This window comes from Callospermophilus lateralis, chromosome 3, assembly GCF_048772815.1.
Source record: "Callospermophilus lateralis isolate mCalLat2 chromosome 3, mCalLat2.hap1, whole genome shotgun sequence".
NCBI classification, from domain to species: Eukaryota; Metazoa; Chordata; class Mammalia; order Rodentia; family Sciuridae; genus Callospermophilus; species Callospermophilus lateralis.
In genome coordinates, this window is record NC_135307.1 from 150499675 (window position 1) to 150521213 (window position 21539).

The 21539-nt window shown below is 42.4% G+C and overlaps 1 protein-coding gene across 2 annotated transcripts in view; it reads left to right on the plus strand.

Moving 5' to 3' along the window:
* The window catches only part of Ninl (ninein like), a 150100-nt gene that overhangs the window by 77973 nt on the left and 50588 nt on the right, over positions 1-21539 (plus strand). The window contains exons 2-7 of one of the 2 annotated variants that reach the window (XM_076848879.2): positions 574-764; positions 8302-8398; positions 13296-13468; positions 15186-15252; positions 18913-19103; positions 19819-19971. In XM_076848879.2, the coding sequence (XP_076704994.2) occupies positions 585-764; positions 8302-8398; positions 13296-13468; positions 15186-15252; positions 18913-19103; positions 19819-19971 (861 nt within the window). In that variant the 5' untranslated portion in view covers positions 574-584. The remainder of the gene's footprint in view (positions 1-573; positions 765-8301; positions 8399-13295; positions 13469-15185; positions 15253-18912; positions 19104-19818; positions 19972-21539) is intronic. The other variant, XM_076848881.2, reaches the window with a different exon arrangement.

The window sequence follows — 21539 nt, forward strand, 5'->3', positions numbered from 1 at the left end:
GCCTCAAACTCCTGGACTCAAGTGATCTTCTTGCCTCAGCCTTGCAGGGAGCTTGAGACTACAGGGGCATGTCACAGAGTCCCATGTTTCCTGTTTTCTGTTTATTCTATAATAAATTTTTTAATTATTTATTTTATTTTATTTTTTGTACTGTGGATTGAACTCAGAGGCAGTTGACCATGGAGCCACATCCCCAGCCTTATTTTGTATTTTATTTAGAGACAGGGTCTCACTGAGTTGCTTAGTGCCTCGCCATTGCTGAGGCTGGCTTTGAACTCGCTATCCTCCTGTCTCGGCCTTCAGAGCGGCTGGGATTACAGGAGTATGCCAGTCATTTTCTTGTGATTTATGATCAAAGCACTGGTCTTTCTATCCTGAGTCCTTGTTAACTGCTTCAGGCCTTTTTCGTAAAGGTGAAATTAATTCCTCCCAGCTGCAGTTGACTCTAATACAACTCCTGATGCCTGATCCCACATACCAGCTCTGTGACCTGTGTTTGTCCAGCCATGTAGAAAGGATGTGGGGTGGCAAGAAACTTCTCCTAACGTTTTTATTTTCCACTGTCATGGCTAGCCTGCTATGGGATGGATGAAGAGGAGAACCACTATGTCTCACAGCTCAGGGAAGTCTACAACAGCTGTGACACTACTGGGACAGGATTTCTGGACCGAGACGAGTTGACCCAACTGTGCTGTAAGCTTCACCTGGAAAAGCAGCTGCCTATACTCCTGCAGACTCTTCTTGGAAGCAACCACTTTGCCAGGGTGGGTGTTAGATTCCATTTTCATGAAGAAGAGCACAGAATTCTATAGTTGGCTATTATGGGTATTAGTTAAATATCAGTTGAGGAAAGATACTTGTCAAAGGAAAGTTATTAGCAAATGGAATGATGTTTTCCTTCTTTGCCAATCCTACAATTTAGGAAATTCTTTAGGATTACTTTTTTTTTTTTTTTTTTACTACCAGAGTAACTTTCAGAGGTTTTTCTTGGGAGGAGAATAGAGAAAAGTTTGGGTAAGGGGTTACCAAACTTGGATCTAGTAGCAACTCAGCTGGTAAATCATTCAGATATAATTTCAAACTACCTTAGGGCAGATTGTCTTAGAAAATTAACCAACTTGAAATTTATTGAACTTAAATGATACCCATCTTCAAGGTGCCTGTAATTTCATCTAGGCCAGATAGAAAATGGAAACACTAGGAAATTCAAGGTCACCTAGAATGGTGACCTACATTCTAGACCACAACCTGCTCTCAGTATCAGAAACACTAAAAGGCACCCTGGACCTCCCTTTTCTACTTCTTATAAGTCTTAATGATTTAAAAAAAAACAAAAACAAAAAAACCCAGTACCAATTATCACACTGGTCATCTTTGATGAAAGAACATTTTTCCCACAGAATTCAATAAAACTACTTTAATTTTAAATGGAAAAAACTCCACTCTGTAAATTTAGTCATTAATACATAACTCTAATTTTAAAAATAAATATTGTAATATTTGAATTAGCAAGGTTGTTTTTGAACCTTGCTAATGTTTATTTTAAAATCCTAGATCTTGCTATTATTAAGCCAGAAAGGAAATATGCCTAAACTTCTTGTGACTACCATGAGGAATTTCCATGCCTGTTTTATATTATATCATTTTGGGGTGTTTAAAAAAAAAATACCAGTAGGGATGCTGGGGTTGTGGCTCAGCAGTGGAGCACTTGCCTAGCACGTGCAAAGCGCTGGGTTCGATCCTCAGCACCACATAAAAATAAATAAATAAAGGTATTATGTCCAACTACAACTAAAAATATATATATTTAAAAAAGGGGGGGCTGGGGCTGGGGCTCAGTGGTAGAACGCTTGCCTAGCACATGCAAGGCCCTAGGGTTTATCCTCAGCACCACATATAAATAAAGGTATTGTGTGCAACTACAACTAAAATAATAATAATAATAATAATAATAATAATAATAATAATAATAGTATTTTTAAAAAATGACCAGTGGGGAGGATTTTAACTTGAATATTTTAAATTTGGGCGGAGAGACTTCTTTAAAAAAAAAAAAGATTCTTAACATAGTGACACTGGGAGTAAGTTTAAAGTCAAACATGACTCTAGAGCACAGATGCAGCCCTTTCATTTCAATGAATGAGTCAGAGATCATATGGTTAGGGCAAACACCTGAATGCCAATGGGGTTCTTTCTGTTTTGAGAGTTGTGAAAGTGAAGGGCATGAGGAAACATACAAGTCCAAATGGTATATATATTGTATATTAATGGTATATATAAATTATATTATAACCAGTCTAAAATGGCACCAAACTGGTCCATCATATCTTTCTACTGCCTGATGGAAGATAGTCAGCTGATAATCATTTTATCAAAGATGTAAAGGAAACCTGATTAGATTAAGCAAAACTTGCCATTTTATTATCCATGAATATATATATCAAACATTTTTGAAGCACCTCATAATGTGTTGATCAATACCAGCTGTTAGGAATGCAGAGCTGAGAGAAATACAATTTCTGTCTTAATGGGAAATGCATATAGGCAAGGTTATTCAAGATTAGAACTTGTCTTTTCATTTTGGGATTGATTAAATAAATTCTGGTAGGTCCATATGATGAAATTTTATGCAGCCTTAAAAAGAAATGAGACTTCAGCCATTTCAGTGGTGGCAAGTTAGCAAACTCTGGCCAACCTTTCTCATAGGGCAAGTAAACCAAAAATCTCAAAGACAGTAAAGAGCAAAACAGACTTAGCAAGAAATTACTAGTCCAAAAATTTGTGCTAAATCAAATACCTAGAGAGGTGACCTCAACACACAAAACCCCATTTGCCCTCAGAATATTTTCTGATCATAAGTAAGCAACTGTAAAATTGATCTCAGGGGACTCAAAAGGTAAATATGTCAAAACCAGGTTTGCCCAATGTTAGAATGTGGGAAACCAGCCCCAAATTTAAGGGAGAATCCTAATGGGTAACACCTGTTGGACAAAGATGACTTTCATGTCAGTCAACTTTTGTGCTTCTTTGTGGTTTGGTCTGGTGTCCCCCTCAGAGTCTACATATCCTCAAGCCTTTCATTAAAGCATTGGTATTGCTGTGACATCTGGCAAAGGCAAACAAATGCTTACTCTTAAGCTCTGAAATTAGTCCTAAGTAATAGCTAAATGCAATGACCAGCATACAATTGGGTTAGGAGGCACACAACAAACAAATCAGGTTGAGTAAGAACCAACAAAAACAAGAAACAATGGAAGCAGACCCACAAAATCTAGAACAATTATTGTTACCATATCAGGAGACTTTTAAAAAATGAATTTGAAAGATCCATAGGACTTCTTAGAGGGATGGCTAAGAAGTGATATAACAAATCTAAACATGGAAACAAATGAGACTGAAAAGTCTAATCATCCAGAATGTAGCATGAAGATAGATAAAAAAAACAAGATGGTAAAAGGGTAGAGTGATAAGGTTCAGTATCCTTTGAATAGGAGACCCAGGAGGAAAGGAGAGAAGCATTATATGAAGAGATACTAGGAGGTAATGTTCAGAACAGATGAAGCATAATGCTTGGGATTCCAAAAGCCCATGGTATTCCAAAGAGTATAAATAAAAAGAAATCCTTACCAGACTATATTATTGTGATACTGAAGGAAAACAAAGACAGACATGTTAAAAGTGGTCACAGGTGGGTACACAGGATCTCTTTATTTTTCTTATAACTGCATCTGAATCTATAATTATCTCAAAATGAAAAGTTTCACAATTTTTTTAAAGCAGCCAGAGAAAAGACATATGCTAAAAATGAACCATAATTAGATTGATAGCTGCTTTCTCCACTGCAATAGAGGGAAGAATACAATGGTCAGTACCTCCAATGTGCTGAAAGAAAATAACTGCTGACCTAAGGTCCATTCCTAGCAAAAGTGTCTTCTGAGAATAAAGGTGAAAAAAAAAAAATCCCTCTAGATGTGAGAAACAGAATTCTGCTTAGCAGTGAAAGAACATAGAGGCAAACACATAGGATTTGTTGAGCACCTACAGCAGTCAACTCATATTCCAGCTGGGCTGACAGAAAAATAATTGTATACACAGGGAAAGTAGCAGCTTGCCATCATGGTGTATAATACCGAGGCAAGTGTAGAGTGGAAAGTGGAAGGTTTTATTAAAGGACAGCAGACAAGACTTCTCCCCCGGGGGAAGAAGGGGACCTGAAAGGCGGAATCCTTGGAAGGAGGAGGTCTTTCCTTTTTTATATCTAAGGTCTTCTTTTAGTCCTCCCACTTTCCTGTCCTTTATTTCCCTCTATCCTGCAGTGATAGAATGCAGGTGGGAAGGCCCAAAGGTGGGAGAGAGGTGGACTGGAGGAGTAATCTGGGCAGGAAAGGCCTGGGGTGGCTTGATTAGCACCTCCCTGTTTGCTGGGAGCTACTTCTTTAACAGTTCCTTGGATGGGTTCCAGGCCTTGGGGACATTAACATTTTAATTTCCCTAACTGCTGTTCTGGTTTCCTGGACTCCATTCGATAATGGTCTCCATTTTCTTTATTTTACTCAATATTAGATCCGATTTACCTAACTACACTAACTACCTATTGTTATGCTCGAATTCGGGTCCCCCAAAGACCACCAGAGACCCAAGATCAATGTAAGCAGCAAAGAGGTGTTTATTGCGAGCTAGCTTAGTCCTCTGCGTGCACACACAGCAACTGGTGACGCTGAGAGGCCCCGTGCCCAGGGTTTGCAGCAGTTTTATACATTCTTTGGAGAAGGCAGGGACTTCACATACATCATAGCATCTCTTAGCAAATCATCACACACCGAGGGAAAATCAAATAACAACTCTAAAACATGATTAGCACATTCACTGGCGGGAACAAGTTGTCTAGGGGTGACTGGTTACTACAAGAGGGGGATTCATTTGAACTGATTGGTTTAAGCCAAGAGGGGTGTTCGTGCTGAACTATGTGATTTCCCAACACCATAAACTACTGGGAGGGTCATCTGGCATCCCAGGTATTTCCCTGTCTCATGCTGATTGGTTGCTGCTAGGGGGTTACTATGGGTCCCCACCTAGCCTGACAGAGTCGGGGACACCTGGTGCAGCAGATCTCTCCTGTTATTTGTAGATAAACAACTTAGCAGGGTGGGAATGTGCCTAGGAGTGCTCTGTGGGTCTTTGTCCCTTCCTTGGACAGGCTTTGCCCTGAGGTAGAGGCTGGTTTTTCACTATCTAATGTTCATTCAAGTTCTTTGCAAGATTTGGAAATCAGAATAACGGCCCCTTAATCTGCAGCTCTAACATCTGTGGTGCTGATACTGCCAGTTACTGATGAGTAACTGATGAGTTCTGCTCCCTCACATGTTGAAGTATAACACTAGAGAAGTACGCTGAGGCAAGCATATAAAGCAGGATTTATTTTAAAAGGGCTTCCTGGTATCCCAAAAAGTGAGAGGTTTTTGCCTTTTTTTTAATTAATTAATTAATTAATTAATTTAGTAGTTGCAGTTGGACAGAATGCCTTTATTTTATTTGTTTATTTTTATGTTGGTGCTGAGGATCAAACCCAGTGCCTCATGCATGCAAGGCAAGCACTCTGCCACTGAGCCATAGCCACAGCCCTGGTTTTGCCCTTTTTTATATGTCCTAGGCTTCCTTTGTTCTTCCCCTTCTCTTTCTCCTTCCTGCAAATGTGACTAGGTCCAGGAAATACTCTGTGGGATGGCCAAAGTGGGAAACAGGTGAGCTGAAGAGGCCTGAGAGGGGTGATCCGTGCAGGAAGGGGGAGTAATTAACAACTCCCTGTAGGGGATGAGAATCCCTGGGACAACAGGTTGGAGCAGGGTCAGGTTCTTGATAAGGGTGGAGGAAGGGCTCTGAAGGAACTAACATTTCAATCCCTCCAGTCTCTGGATCTGACCCTTGCCTATCTGCCTAACTCTGGCTTCAGAGCTATTTTGACCTAATAGCTCTTCTGTTGATTTATTTCTGCCTGGGTTTCATTGAAGCATAGAGAAAAGAGCACATAGCAAAATGTTCAGCACAAGGAATATTCCAAACTGAGCACACCTGTGTGACCTGCTGAACCTTTGCTAATCTTCTTTACTTCAGTAACACTTTTTACCTAAAAATCCATTTTCTTTTATATTAAAAAGATATAAAAGCCCCTGAATGCCTGCTCATGTGGCTTTTGGTCCCTCTGTCACCAGAGGTTAACCACCATCCTGGCACTAATATCATAGGTTTGTTTTGCTTATTTCTGAACTTTACATAAATGAAAATATACTCTACATACTCAATACATACTCTTTGTCTCCTTTTATTCAATATTATGTCATTGAGATAATTTCACATTGTTATGTCTATCAGTGGCTTGGTTTTTTTCCCCCAAGGCCATATGTTTTGTTGTGTGACACTATTATGGTTTATTGGTCCTTTCTGTTTAAATGGGATCAGAGTAATTTCCACTATTCTAGAAGAATAAATTATTATTATATGTTATAAATTGTTATTCTGCTAAGAAAAAAAGATAGCATGTGAAATTAAGACATCTCAGACAAACTAAGAGTTTGGCATCAGTATATATAAGAAAAATGAAATTATAAATGTCATATTTTAAATAGATGGAAAATTATCCCAGATGCAAGGTCAGAAATGCAAGAAGAAATGAAAAACAGTGTAATTCTAAATGAACATCCACTAGGTGAAATTAAAATTAACATTTTTGAGGGTTGAAAATATAAAAAATTATAATTCATGGTAACAAAGGTATCAAAGTCAGGAGTGTAGTCAATGGACTTTTTAAGCATTATACCTGCTTTGCATTATCATAGAACATGGCAAGAGTATTGATTAATAGTCAATTTTGAGAAACAAAGGATACATGTTACAAGTTTCAAGATAATTAGTAAAAGAATGGAAACAGACTATATAACTTCTAAGTTAATAAAGAGAAGATGGAGTCCTAAAATATAACTATTTATATATAAATATAAAAATATAATCAATAATTCAAAGAACAGAATGAAAAGTACAAGCAAGTAGGTCAATTTGAAAGTACAAAATAAAGTAGTGATTAAAATCCAAATATATCAGTAATAACATTAAGTATACATAGACTAAATATTTCAGTTAAAAGATAGTCTAGGAAAAAAAATCTTTAATACTGCTCACAAGAGATAATCTGAAACAAGGACATAAATAATTGGAATTAAAAGTTTGATGAAAAGATGGGTCATATAAACACTTACAAAAAGAAAGTTGGGGTAATTTTTTTATATAAAAGAAAATGGATTTTTAGGTAAAAAGTGTTACTGAAGAAGATTAGCAAAGGTTCAGTTCACCAAAGGGATATATAAATATATATTCTGTGACCCAGGATTCTTGTTCTTAGGTATGTACCATGGAGAAATCTCAAAGGTCATGTGCAACATTGTTTAAATTGGTTTTGTTCTTAATAATTAAACACTGGGAACAGTGGAAAAGTTTGTCAGTAGAACAGTGGATTGATGTTAGCATGGTTATATAGGAGAATACTATGCAGCAGAGAAAATGAATGAAGTATACCTATACATAGCAACTTAAATGAATATTATAAAAGTAATGTTGAACCATAAAAGCAAGATAAAAACAAGAATTTTACAAATCCATTTAAATCAAATTCAAAAAAGAGCCAAAATAAAACATGTTTTTTTAGGGATACAGGCAAATGATGTATATAGAAAAGCAAGGAAGTTATCACTATAAAAATCAGAGTAGGGGCAAGAGATTTATTGAAAAGAAATCCATGGTGCTGGTTGGTCTGTTTCTTGATGGAAAGTGATATAATTAATATTTGTTTTATCTGTATTAATGTTTTATAGTCATCAGATTTCTTTTTTGTACACTGGTTTCTTTCTAATTTTTAGAATTTTTCTCATTTTTAGAGATGGGTCTCATTGTGTTGCTCAAGTTGGCCTTGAATTCCTGGGCTCCAGTGATCCTCTTCCCTCGGCCTCCTAAGTAACTGGGACTATAGTACATACCACTGCATCTGGCTACTGCTTACTAATCATGTTGATCTGCTTTTATAAAACTGTGTTTATTTGGTGGTGAGATTATGGTTCATTTTTTCCTTCTTATTATATTTTTCTATTGTAAATAATCTTAAGGACATATATGATAAGTACATATATGAAAAAGTAAAATGAATGTTCTCAAACTATAAGGCAAATAATCAATTGTTTCTGAGAAAAAACGCAAAAGCTATCAAGCAGGTCTGTCCAAAGTAACATTGTCCTCTCTTTTCTTAAATTCATACAGGTTAACTTTGAGGAATTTAAGGAAGGTTTTGTGGCTGTGCTGTCATCCACTGTTGGTGTTGGTCCCTTAGACGAAGAGAGTACTTCTTTGGAATCAGGTAAGAGGGTTTCCTCCTGTCAGCTTTAGTTTCTTTTCATTACTCGTGGCCTGAGTATAACCAAGCAGTTCTGTAAACTAAATTCTAACCCCACTTTCTGTCACTACCAAACTATGTAGACTTGGGCAAAACATTTGGACCTTTTCTCCTTTCATTTCCTCATCTGTAAAGTAGTGGCATTTAATGACATATGCTGTGCCTGCAGCGGATGGCTTCACCAGAATGTGTGATGGGTGTGGAGGAGGGAGCAGTGCAGTGCTGATGGAAGTGTGGCTTTCCAGGGCTCTCAGGGTGACAAATAGGCAGGCTGTCAACCTGCACAGGACACTCTGGCATCTACTTTGTCACAGATTCTTAGCTTTCCATCACGGTGATCAAAATACCTGACAAGAACAACTTAGAAAATGAAAGACTTATTTTGACTCATTGTTTTCATTCCATGGTCAGCTGGCTCCATTGCTTTGGGCCTCAGGTGAGGCAGAATATTAAGATCCTGGGGGTTTGTGGCAGAGGAGAACTGCTCAGCTCATGGAAACCAAGAAGCAGAGAGAAAGAGAGAGAGAGCAAGGGTCAGCAGACAAGAGACAGTTCCCAAGGACACAATCCCAGTGACACACTCTAACCACACTCCACCTGCCTGTAGTTTTCTCCTCCTTCCAGGATCCATTGAGATCATAAATCCATCAAATGCTCAGAGACATGTGATCTGCGAGGTGAAAGGTGATGCACAGTACTCATTTGTTACCACTGCCCCACTGGATATGCTGTGGGACCAGTGTAGAGAGAGAGTATGAAATAATGGCCGGCAATTCTTCTGTGCCCCAAGGCATACTGGTCAGACAGGTGCATGGCTATGGAATTACAGTATTGGGCAGAAAAGAAACTGGCAGGGGACAAAGAGCTTGTGCCATGTATATTCTGAGCTTTGTGTATGTTATTTAGATTCTGTTTCACCCTCATAGAAATCCTGTGGTGTTGTTATACCCACTAGGCAGGTGAGAAAACTGAGACCCTAGGTGGAAAGGGATTTGTCCATGATCTCACAGTTAGTAGTGCTGAGGAGTCCCAATTTTCCCGCTTTAAACCCTTTCGCATGGAACCCTGATTATTCCATTAGGTGCTATTTGGTCAGGCTCCCTTCTTACTCTTTGCTGGATGTAGAGACCTTGGGCACAGTGCCCAGAGCTCTAAGGTTACAGGGAGACCTTTGGTCAAATCAGCCCCACTCATACCATTTGCATGATCCTGTCAATGCCTTGTCTCACACCTTTCTCTCTAAGATGAGAAGAGGGCCACTTGCCTTCCCAGACTCACAGGAGTTTGTAACACAATCAGAAATATCAAAGTACCTTCAGAAAAGTGAGGCCCAGGGCTGGGGTTGTAGCTCAGCAGTAGAGCGCTTGCCCAGCATGTGTGAGGCACTGGGTTTGATTCTCAGCACTGCATATATATATATAAGTAAAATAAAGATCCATTGACAACTAAAAAATATTTAATAGAAAAGAGAGACCCAGCCCTGCTGCTGTGTACTCCCTTGTCTATACCAAACAACACAGGAAGCCCTCTCTGCCATGTGGTGCTCTTAAGCTTAAAACTCCCCTTCTGCACCACATGTTCTTACTTCTTACAAAGAAACAAGCTCATTGTGGACTTGTGCTTTTTCTCATCAAGTCCAGTTTCCTTTTGGATTAGAATTTCAAAGCTTTCTTTAACAGAATGGTCCTGTGCCCACCTGAGATACTGTTCCTCCTGCCAGTGGGTAGACTTATCTCCTTGTCCTCCTCCGTACACCCCTCTCTGCTAGCTAAAAGACTGAACTGGTATATTTAGGCTGCACATTTTCTTTTTGTGCAAAAGATAGCCCTGAGAAAGACTTGAATCTCTGCTGACTCCTCTGCAAAGACTCTTGTCTTCCTCCCAGCACATGTTCCATCTACTTATTTTACCACCTGTATTCTGAAAGAAAAATTTCGGACTCCTAAACTCCCTTGATATTTGAGCTGTCTTTTAATTTTTAAGCTTATATCATTTTTATAATGAATATAGTGCTTTCAATAAAGAATGACCATTATTATGTTTCTGGCTCATTTACAGAATTTTTTTTTATTAGTTACACATGACAGTACAATGATCTTGACATATATTTGACTCAAATATATCAGGTGATATGCAAAAAATCACAAAAATGTTTATTATAAAAAATCATATATATAGCAATGGTTCCAAAGAAGTAATTTTTTTTTGTCAGGAATAAACATTTGGACAGGAATCAAAGTTTTGGTACTATTTTTATGTACTTTTACTCATAGTGAATAATCTTTACACCATTTCTTCATTTTACTTATTGGGATTAATCACAATTTATATATCTTCTAAAAGGGCACTGAAGGCAGAAAAATATTAATGGCTTATGTTTAAATTACCTACATTATTTGATCTTTCACTTTTTGAACAAAAAAATCTACATAAAACCATCTAAATAAATATCTGTATCTCTGGTTAAAAAAAAAAAAAAAAGGCTGAACTGGTGCTGTGCGCTTGTGGTATGGAGAGTCAAGGTCAGTCCTGCCTGTGCTCTCCAGGGTTGAGCTTGGTTCAGTATTCCCCCACCCAGCCCTTCCCATTGTGCTCACTGGCCTGCCCATCCCCCATGTGCTTTCAAATTCCATGTCCCCAGTGCTTTCAATCCCCGTCTTGTCCCCTCTGTTTCCTGCTGCTGCAGGGCTCTGGTCTCAGGCCCTGCTTGCCTCCTCTGCTCTAGTCAAGATGTCATCCTTTTCCTGATTTTCAGTCTCTGCTCCTTCTTGTCACCCTCACTGTGATCAGAAAAATGTGCTTTGGATACTTTAGTGGTATCTAGAGTTTCACGAGGTGAGTATATATCTTGCATTTTGAAGATCACCCCTGCTTCCTGGTCATCTTTCTCCTTTTATTAAAGAAAAGCCAATATTGAACATACAAATACGTGCATTTTGCTTTTTTGGACTTTGTTACACTTTCTTCTGCTCTGTGTGTATTTCCTGCACATAGTGTGCAGGATTTTGGCGGAGTGTGTGCTCTCCACTCTGGGCTGCTGCAGGGTGTGTTGGGTCATGTGCCTCAGGTGCCCTGAGGGTGGTACGACAGGAGACTGGCCCAAAGTACACCGGAAATATGCCCATCCCAGGTGACTTATGGTGCTCCTCACCCCATAGGGAGAGACCCTGTGATTCTGTGGGAACTAGAGAGCTGTTCCTGGCATCATTGCCATTGCCCCCTCCTCTGCCATTTTGTTTCTGTGCTGACAAGCCTCGTGGACTGTCGTCTGTGATGGAGAACCTGATGGAGCGTGGTTTCTCCATGGGCTTCTCTGATGAGACCATTGAGGAGGATTATGAAAGAGCATGTGTCATTCTGGGCAGCTTATTGCTCTAAGTAGCACGAGGGGAGGCTGGGCCTGAGCATAGACAAAGGGGCAGGAACAGATGAGGGTGGATCGCACCATCCCCATGTGTAGTTGAGGCCCAGGACGTGGCTAGTGGCTGTGGTAGCCAGGGTCTTCTCTGTGGCAGGAGTAGTATTCCAGGAGGGTCATGAGCACCCCTGAGTTTCCTCACCTTGGATGTGCCAGGGATTTCCACTTTCAGTACCACCTCAGGGTGCCTCCTAAGCAGATGGGGAAGAAGAGGATTCCTGCCTCTCATCACCAGCTGCAGCTTGTGTGCAGCAGAGGCCAGAATCAAAAGCAAGAGCCTTTATTGGTTGCTCATTCACCCTTTGGGCAGCTCTTTATCAAGAGCCCTTCTCCACAGTGGTATTCAGCCTGAGAACTTTGGTGAATTTTCTCACACATTCTCATTTTCTCTCTACTGACTTGGAAGCTTTTTCTGATCTTCAACATGTCCCATGAGCTCTGTTCCCTCTGGGGAGTTTGCCAGGCCAGGCTTATTGCTGCCTGTTGCCTCAAAGTAGTCATTAATCGTGCCTGTGATGACTTTTGAAGTGTCCCACTAGTCATCACAAGTGGTTCCAGCTGCCTTGAGTGCCATGCTGTCACTTCAGCATGTCCTGAGTGGAACTCTGCATCTTCCTCACTAAACCTTGTCTGTGGTTCTCAGTTTCTGTCTCTGTCCCTGTTCCTCTGGTTGGCCCAAGACAGGTCTGCCATGAAGTGTTCCTCAGTTTCCTGGCCAGGCCTTGCCCCATTGGACCCATCACTTTCTCTCCAGATAACTCCATTCTGGTTGTTTCTTCCCTCTGTACCCAGCCTTTACCTGCTGTCCTCCCAACTCTCTTTCTTGCCCCACCCACATACACTTTTTTTAGGATTGTACAGATGTATAGAACAGAGGTAGGAAGAAGGACATGTAAGGTTTAGGGGATTGTCACAAATCCTGGAACCAAATTCATGCTGCCTCTGCTCCAGACATTCAGACCTGCTGCAGGGTTGCAGAGAATCTCCTGGCTGTGTCTGGCCCACACCAACCCATACCTTTCCAGCCCCATTGGGTGAATAGTTGAGAGAAGTAGTCATCATATCTCCAGAGCAGTGTGTTCTTGAATGATTGGGAGGTGTTGTTTTTTTTTTCCCCTTTGTATAAAAAAATAGATTTTGTACTTCTTTTTTATTCTATAAACAAAAGCAAAATATGCTTGAAAAAAATGTAAATAGTACATGGAGTTTAGTGGAAAGTTCCCTCTCCCTGTTCTGGCTTTCTAAGTCTCCCACCCTCTGGTGTTAGGAGAGCCACTGTTAACCATTCATGCATTTTTCCAGATGTTTTCCTGTGTATAACGGCACATCTTGATGCATACTCTTGTGTCAAATCTACAATTTTTTGGAGGGTGTCCTATCACATAAGTGGGCCCAGAACCCACTTCATAGGCTCATCCCTCATATCTCCCATTTTCTTTTCAGCTGCCTCTTGTGCTGTCCCACCAAAATATGTGAGTGGCTCTAAGTGGTATGGCCGTCGGAGCCGGCCTGAGCGGTGGGACTCTGCCACCGAAGCCAAATATGTACCAGAGCAGCAAGCCAAGGCCAGCCTGAAGAGCCAGCTCCGACGTTCTGCATCTCTGGAAAGTGTGGAGGTGAGTCAGTCCTCCCTTCCCGCCCCAGGTTGCCCAGTGTTGGGAAACCAGTGTGTCACTTCATCAGTCTCCATATGATAACCAGAGGATATGTGGAGGGCAGCCACGTTCCTGGGCATCTTAAGTTGCCTGAAGCTAAGGTTCACGTTGAGAGTAACATTTCCTTCTAATTGTCTTGGGTCTGATTATCTCTGGGGGGAATCCTGGCCGTAGAGCACTCTTTTTCAATTGATACTTTGTTCCCTCCCCTCCTTCTATCACCACCTTCCCTATCACTGCAAGAAGGTGATTTTTATGAAAATGTGCAGAAGGATGGAAATGGGAAAATGCCTTTGATGAAGCCTCAAAATTTGGAATGTGGATGCACCAAAACAGTGGTCTTACCTGCCTCAAACACTTAGAATGTAACAAGATCCCCCTTGGGGACTTAGGAGTTGATTCTTCCCTTCTACCTGCCCTGAGCCTTTTGACCCAAGTGTCTGAAATTGGTCAAGGAAACCAGCTCTCCTTGGAGGCAGGTCCACAGTTTTTGAGTTAATCATTGATTCATTAGACCCATCTTTTAAGGATTCCAGAAGGTCCTAGCTCTTGCTCTCTGTGAACCAACTTCTGACAGATGGGGCCAGGTTTGGGAACTTTAATAAGAGTTCTGGGGCCCAGACTGATTAGTTTATATTGTGAACATTTGTTGAGGCAAAGAGAAAAAAAATACTTAAATATTACGACTCTTCTCTCAGGGGCCTGCAATATCTGTGTAACACTAACAGATCCAGGACATTCCTTTTGTATTTATTTTGAAAAATTTTAGTCTCAGGCACAGAGGGTTGAGTTAATCTACTCCTGGGCTTAAAGTGCGTCATCTTTGTTGGTGCCGTTCTGCTTCTTAAGTCATCTTTGACCCCCAAAATGTGAATGCAGGGACACCTGACTTTGAGATTGTTTGTTGAATTGAACTTATTAGAAAAATGAGGCTAACTGTTTATCACCAATCGGATTCTGACCCTTGAGAGTTAATGACAGCTTTGAAGGTCATTCCAGGTATTCATTTGGAATCTGTTAGGGGGCTGCGCAGTACTTGTTTGAAGCAGACTCTATGATCTGCTGACTTAGTCACTGAAACATGAGGTTTTTACTTCCATCATGCACTTCTCAATGGCCTTGCCTGCTCTGCTGTCTTAGGTCCAAGCTTTTGAAGGCCACTGAAGTGTCAAGTGCTTGCTATGCATTGTGCTGTCCCCAGAGACCTTGGAGGGACGTGCAGAAGGTGATGATGTCACAAGCTCTTTTGGAGATTGTGTCTCATAACTGAAACATTGACTAGTTCCTGTCGAGTGCTGGTGTCTGAAGTCAACAGCATCACGTTGTACTATTTTAGGGAGAATATTTCTCTTCTGTTACAGTGTGAGGGCTTCACTGTATTTTCAGTGTAACCTGCTGATGATTGGTTGTGTTGAGGAGCCCTCAGTGTGCAGAATGAGGAATGCACCCGTCTTCACGTCCAAGCCCCTCACTTCTGAGAGGGCATTGATCCAGAGGCATGCTGCATACTGCTCTTTGGGGACCATACCCTGCAAATCCTCAGCCTAGGGGTGCTCGCTTGACATGCAGCCTCCATTGTCCTTCTCCCACCCAAAGCATCCTGTTCTCTTTGTTCTGGTGCTCCATCCACTGTGTTATCCACTGGAGGACTCACATCTTTTTCCTTACATTTTTCCAGAGTCTCAAGTCAGATGAAGAAGCCGAGAGTGCTAAAGAGACTCAAAATGAATTATTTGAAGCACAAGGTAATGTCATAGCATCCTATTTGGTGTTCTCTGCCTTTGACCAGGGCTTTGAAAACTCAAAGAGCTGGATCCATGGACGGGGCACAGCCACAAGAAGAACTTCTTGGGAAATGCATGCTCTGGGTGATGTTCCTGGTAGACCCCTTCTCTAAGAGCTTTCAGAATGTTGGTATCAAAGCCATGAGGTGATCACTTGGTCCTCAGCTTTCCCTGATGTCAGATCTTGAGGCAGAAGCCACTGACCAAGGGAGCAATGTGATTCTACTATGCTTCATGGTCTGTGAGTACTGGTATGATCTCAACTGGCAGGTTTGGGTCATGCCCAGGACTGGCCCTGCTCATCTTTCCTAGCATGCTAAGCCTGGACAAAGCTGCTGTTTGATGTGAAGGAGCTGTCTTAGCACCCGCCAAGTTACTATCCTTTCCCTAGATACAGTGTAAGACATGGTCCTGTTCCTTAAGAGCCTTATGTAGCAACAGAGGCCAACAGTTGGAGTACAAGAGCAAATCATAGTCTATTAGCACAACACTGCAGAGTTCGTTTTTGGTGGACACAACATCTTTATTTTATTTTTATGTGGTGCTGAGGATCGAACCCAGCGCCCATGCCAGGCGAGCGCGTTCCCGCTTGAGCAACATCCCCAGCCCATAAGAATATCATTCTAATGATATAAGATTTCTAGAGTGTTAACTGGGGAGTCAAGACCAATGACTGTGGCAAACATTGTAAAACGTAGATAACAGTAGAGTATGTGATGCTGCAGAAGTGAAAAACTGATGATGTAGGTGTGGGAGGAGCATGCACCCATGTCAAACCTGAGGAACTGCCCCAGGAGGGCAAATCTCCAGGCACCTCTTCTCTAGCACAGCCCAAGCAAGGCCCAAAGGTGAGGGACTGAGTGAGCTTGAGAGCAAAAGCAAGGTTTATGCCAGGCCTTCAGGTTGTAGAGCTCAAACTTCTTGTGACACTATTGTAGAGCTTTTCCGAGAAATGAACTGACTAGAGTACCCAGGAAAGGTTTGGAGAAGGTGAAAAGGTAGAATGGGCTCCATAATATGTCTAGGGCCTCTCCTGAGACATATAAAAGCTGAATCTGAAATTGTGTGAAGGATCACTCACAGGTCTGGGTTTGGGGCCTTGGGTGAAAATTGCCTCAGAGTGGCTGGACTTCATCGTAGCATGTGTCTCAGGCCTCCAGTGCACATGATCCCACAAGGAAGGCTGGGGTTGCCTCATAGCTCATTGGCCAAAAGTCATGTAAGCATCCCTTCTGCCATCTTGGTTGGAACTGTCACAAGACTCCCTAGATTGGAGGAGAGAGGCCACATATTCCATGTTCTAATGGCAGGAGTGTCAAAGAATTCTGAAGCCAGAACTAAACTGCTTCTAAACTGCTATTGGGGAAATTTGAAAGGAAGAAGACAGGTATTTCAGAAGAGGGAAGGAGTTAGAATGGGAGGATGTTATGTGCATCAATAAACAGGAAAACTGGACGTTTCGATAGACATGTAGGGAACAAACTGAGGTCCTTAAAGTCAGACACCTGTGCAGCATGAGGGAAAGCAGAAAACTCTCGATGTCTTTGAAGAGGACAGTGGTGGGAGGAACTAATGCTTTGGGGTACAGGGCCACAGTGATAGGGAGGAAGAGTCTGGAGCTGCCTGACCGTAAGTGGAGCTGTCTTCAGATTGTGGGAGGTCTCTTGCCCCCCCCCCAGTTGATTAAGGAACTGAGAGGTGCCTGTTGGGCAAGTGGATGGGGCTGGCAGAGGTGTGAGGCCACCCCCAGGAAGCTATTGGCCACTGGCTGTGCTTTATCCCATCTGTGGGTTCTGGGCAGAATCTATGGCTGTCAGTGTCCTGCCCCTCCAAAACCCTCACCCTTGGGCAGGGTACCCTGTGATTTCCGTCACACTGGGCTGCAGGTCCTTTCCCGTGTTTTCCCCAACAGCATCATTTCCCCACATCATTCACAAGCATGTAGGCCTACTATTTCTTGGGGGGACGATGGCTTTCTTATTACTAGTTGCATTAGGAAAGTAATTAATGTCAACATGGCTCATCTACCTGACAGATCCAGACCACTGAAACAGAACTTGCATTGCTTCAAGTCTGCTTTCAATGGAAGTGACCCTTCCTCCTGCAATGGGCTGGGCAATGTGGATGGCTTGTAAAGGGGCATATCTGCTTCAGGATAGCTCACCATAGATACATCCTCAAGGATGCCCCAATGTCTGTCCTCCTCCACAAGTTTTAAACACATCAGGAAGCCAATCAGCTGAAGAGGAAAGGTTACACATGGCAGAGTCTTCTCATTGCTGAGCCTGAGGAGCAAGTATGTTGGGCTTCACTATACTCTTCTTTTTGGGTGGGTTTGAGGAGTTTCAAAATTAAATTGTTAAAAAGCTGGTCTTGGGCTCAGTGGTATAGTGCTTGCCTAGCATGTGTGAATCCTTGGGTTCAATCCCCAGCACTTCAAAAAGAGAAAGAAATATTGATTTATGGAAGTGAAAAAAAAAAGAAAAAGACTTAGAAAAAGCTTACCTTTTGTTATAAATAGAGCCGTCTTTTAAGTACTTGAAGTGGTCAGACTTTAGTAAGTTACCTTCCGCAAAGCCTTCCCCAGGTGGAGCAGACTTTTCCCTCAACATTCTGTTAAGAAAATTCTTAAACACATAATGGAAAGAATGGGTACTATGAACCCATGATGTACCTACCACCTAGGTTCTACCTGGAAACATCTGTTTTTCAACTCCCATGTGTGCACCTGTCCTTCCACTGGTCCATCTGATTTCTGAATAAATTGCCAGCATTGATGTGCTTCTCCTAGATGCTTCAACTTGGAACACGGGGTTTAATTATTGTTGGCATTTTTCCTCCACCTTTACTTGATTGACAGATACATATATATTTAAACTGCATATATTTAAACTATACAACATGATGATTTGACATATGTAATATACTATGAAATGATTATGTAGCAAACCCTTGCCTCACATAGTTACTTTTGCATGTATTTCCTGAAAGCACTTCAGATCTCTCTTCACGTATTTTGGTAGTCAATACGTGATTATTAACTGTGGTTACTATATTGTAAATTAGGTTTCCAGTACTTAATCATCTTATAACTGAAGCTTTGTATTCTTTAGCCAACATCTTTTTTCCCCCCAGACAGTCCAGCCCAGCCCCCGGTAACCTCCATTATACTCTCTATTACCAAGAGTTACGTGTATTCCACTTATATGTGGAACCATGAAGTTTTTGTCCTTCTGTGCCTGGCTTATTTCACTTAGCATAATGTCCTCCAGATCTATCCATGATGTCACAAATGGTAGATCTCCTTTTCCTTTTCATTCCTGTCCCTACCTTTTCTCTCTCTCTCTCTTTTTTTTTTTTTTGTACCGAGGATTGAACTCAGGGGCACTTAACCACGGAGCCACATCCCCATTATTTTATTGAGAGACAGGGTCTCACTGAGTTGTTTAGCACTTCACTGTTGCTGAGGCTGACTTTGAACTTGCGATCCTCCTGTCTCAGTCTCCCGATCTGCTGGGATTACAGGAGTGCGCCATTGCACCCAGCTCCCACCTTCTTTTTAAGGCTAAATATTTTATTGTGTATTTATCAGGGTTTAACTGTGAATCTCCTTTGCTTCAGGCCAGCTGCAAACCTGGAGTTCTGAGGTCTTTGGGAACTCCCAAAAGCCCTGCAGTCCCTCCTTGGACTCACCCGAGAGGCAGGTACGGGGCATCTGGGAAGAGTTGGGGGTTGGCAGCAGTGGCCACCTGAATGAGCAGGAATTGGCTGTGGTCTGCCAGAGCATCGGACTCCATGGACTTGAGAAAGAGGTGAGACTCTAGCAACTTTGTTATGGTCGTAGTTTAGTGTTGGGTCTGGAAAATCCCTTCACCCTTCAGACACTGGGACAGTTCTAACAGTTTCTGATCTAAAGTCATTTAGTGGCTCCCAATGCTTCTGCCCAAAGCTAAACCCCCAGATACCTTTAAGCGCCTGCCTCCCAAATTTATTACGCTGTCAAACATGCTGGGGACTTCTAATGCCTTCACTCAAAATCCTCCTCTGTCTGGAATGAACACCCTTTCCCTTCTCAGCATGACCCCCTTCTACTTCTCAACCCAGTATAGTATCTCTGAGCCTGCCTGTCTTCACAGCAGCAGGTGGCTCCCATCCTGAGTAGGTGCTGGATGGAGGGCCGTCATGGCACAGGGCATGATAAGGGTTGTTTGTAGCCTTGTGCCCTTGTTGGTCTGTGAACCATGGGACCAGGCCATGCTTCCTGTGTATATCTCCTCAGGGTCCAGCAAGTTTCTGTCCCCAGTAGACACTGAGTATTTGAGGAATTAGAAAGTTCAGATGCTGCTGCCTCACAGTGGGCCTGAACCCAGTGAGGCTATGTAAGTTTCACAAGACAGAGTCAGGAGGCCTTAGGAAAGTGGCCTGGACACCTTTGAGTTTGGAAAAGGACAAGCAGACTGCCTTTGCTGGGTGCTTGGAGCCAGAAGGAGGGAGGGAGGTAACCTGAAGGTGGTGGTCTTTGTCTAGGAACTTGAAGACCTGTTCAACAAACTGGATCAGGATGGAGACGGCAGAGTGAGTCTTGCGGAATTCCAAGTTGGCCTGTTCAGTCATGAGCCTGCTTCACTTCTGGAATCTTCTACCCTGCTCAAATCAAGCAAGCCCTGGTCTCATTGTCAGGTAAAATGTAGCAATTAAATCTCAAGATCCAGCAGTAACTGTTGTCATTCACTGATGACTGAGATTGCTGGCCTCTCTGCTGCTGTTACCACTTGAGCTGCTCAGGAGCAGGCTCAGTGTGTGCACACGTGAAGTTATGTGGCTTAGATTTTGGAACCACACAGACCTGGGGGTGAGTCAGTGTTGCTTTTTCCAGCTGTGCATCACAGGATGAGTTACTTATTTTTTCTGGGCTTTAATCCCATCTGTAAAATGGAGATAGTCAAGTCAACTATTTTAGGAGTTCTGGAGGATAAAGAACAATGCACAGTACACAGCATTTCCTCAGTGAGTCTTCTCAATTGTAGGTGGGGTAATATGTTCCAAAAGAGAACTCCCTCCTTTCGCTTCCCTTCCCCATTGGGTATTGAGAGTTGGCTCCTAAAGGCTTCTGCTATACCTTATCTAGAATTGGTCCTCAATGTTCCTTAGCTGAGTTCTCCCCATTTTGTAGTCCTGCATTTTATCTTTTTCACAGATCCCATCTCCAGGGACTGGGGAGAGTGAATTTCAGGCAGCTATTTAAATTAGGACTTTTTTCAGTGAACGCTAGCCTAGCACTGTTTCTCTCAGCACTGGGACAGGATGGCACAGTTGCTCTGGAGATGTAGTGTGGTTGCTTCTTTGCTGGTGAGCATCATGTAGGACCAGTAGTGCTGTCTTTTACCAGGGGTGGGTACATCTGAATATCAGAGTTAATGAGAACAGGTGAAGAAGAAACTGAGCAGCCAGTGTTGCAGAGAGGTGTTAGCCCTACAGGTGAGAAAGACTGGAGTCCCAGTGAGTCATGTTCCATGCTGGTCAAGTTAGACACCGCCTCTAAATAAAGTTGTCCCTGTTTTCCTCTGTTGTCCTCTGGAGCAGGGTCTTAGAGTAGCTGTGGCTCTTTCCAAAGGGGTCATCATTCACCCCTAGGCCCCAAGCTGACAGCTAAAGAGGACTGAGGGGCCCACGTTTCCCATCAGTGGACTCCTTACCCAGCAGCCTAACCTGCTGAGGTCCTGCAGTTACAAATGTGCTAGAGGGTACAGCCCCTCCCAGTGCAGCATGGCCCTCTCACTTCCTGTTCTTGGTAAGCTGCTCCTGTTCTCATGGGCATTGCAGACACTGAGTCATCTTCCCTCATCATCCCATACTCTGCATACATAAGACCCATGCACAGCTACATACACATCTGCCTACTGTGTACATGCACACTACACACACACACACACACACACACAGCAAACCCACATTGTTCACTGTTCATGTGCACTCACTGTTTATACATCCACATCCATTGTATTTGTGCGCCCTGTGTATACATACTGCATACACACATCCACTGTATACAGACATACACCAAGGCTGCCACAGATACCATGCAGGGCAGGGAGAAGATATTCCTGTGTATGGAGGGAGGCTGGGGGTGGTGAGCAGAGGTCTCTGATATTCAGGAAGTGCTTCCATCCCTAGTCCTGTAGTCCCAGACAACAGAGGCTTATTGGGAAGGACCCTGCCTGGGGCAGAAAACAGCATGGAAATCATTC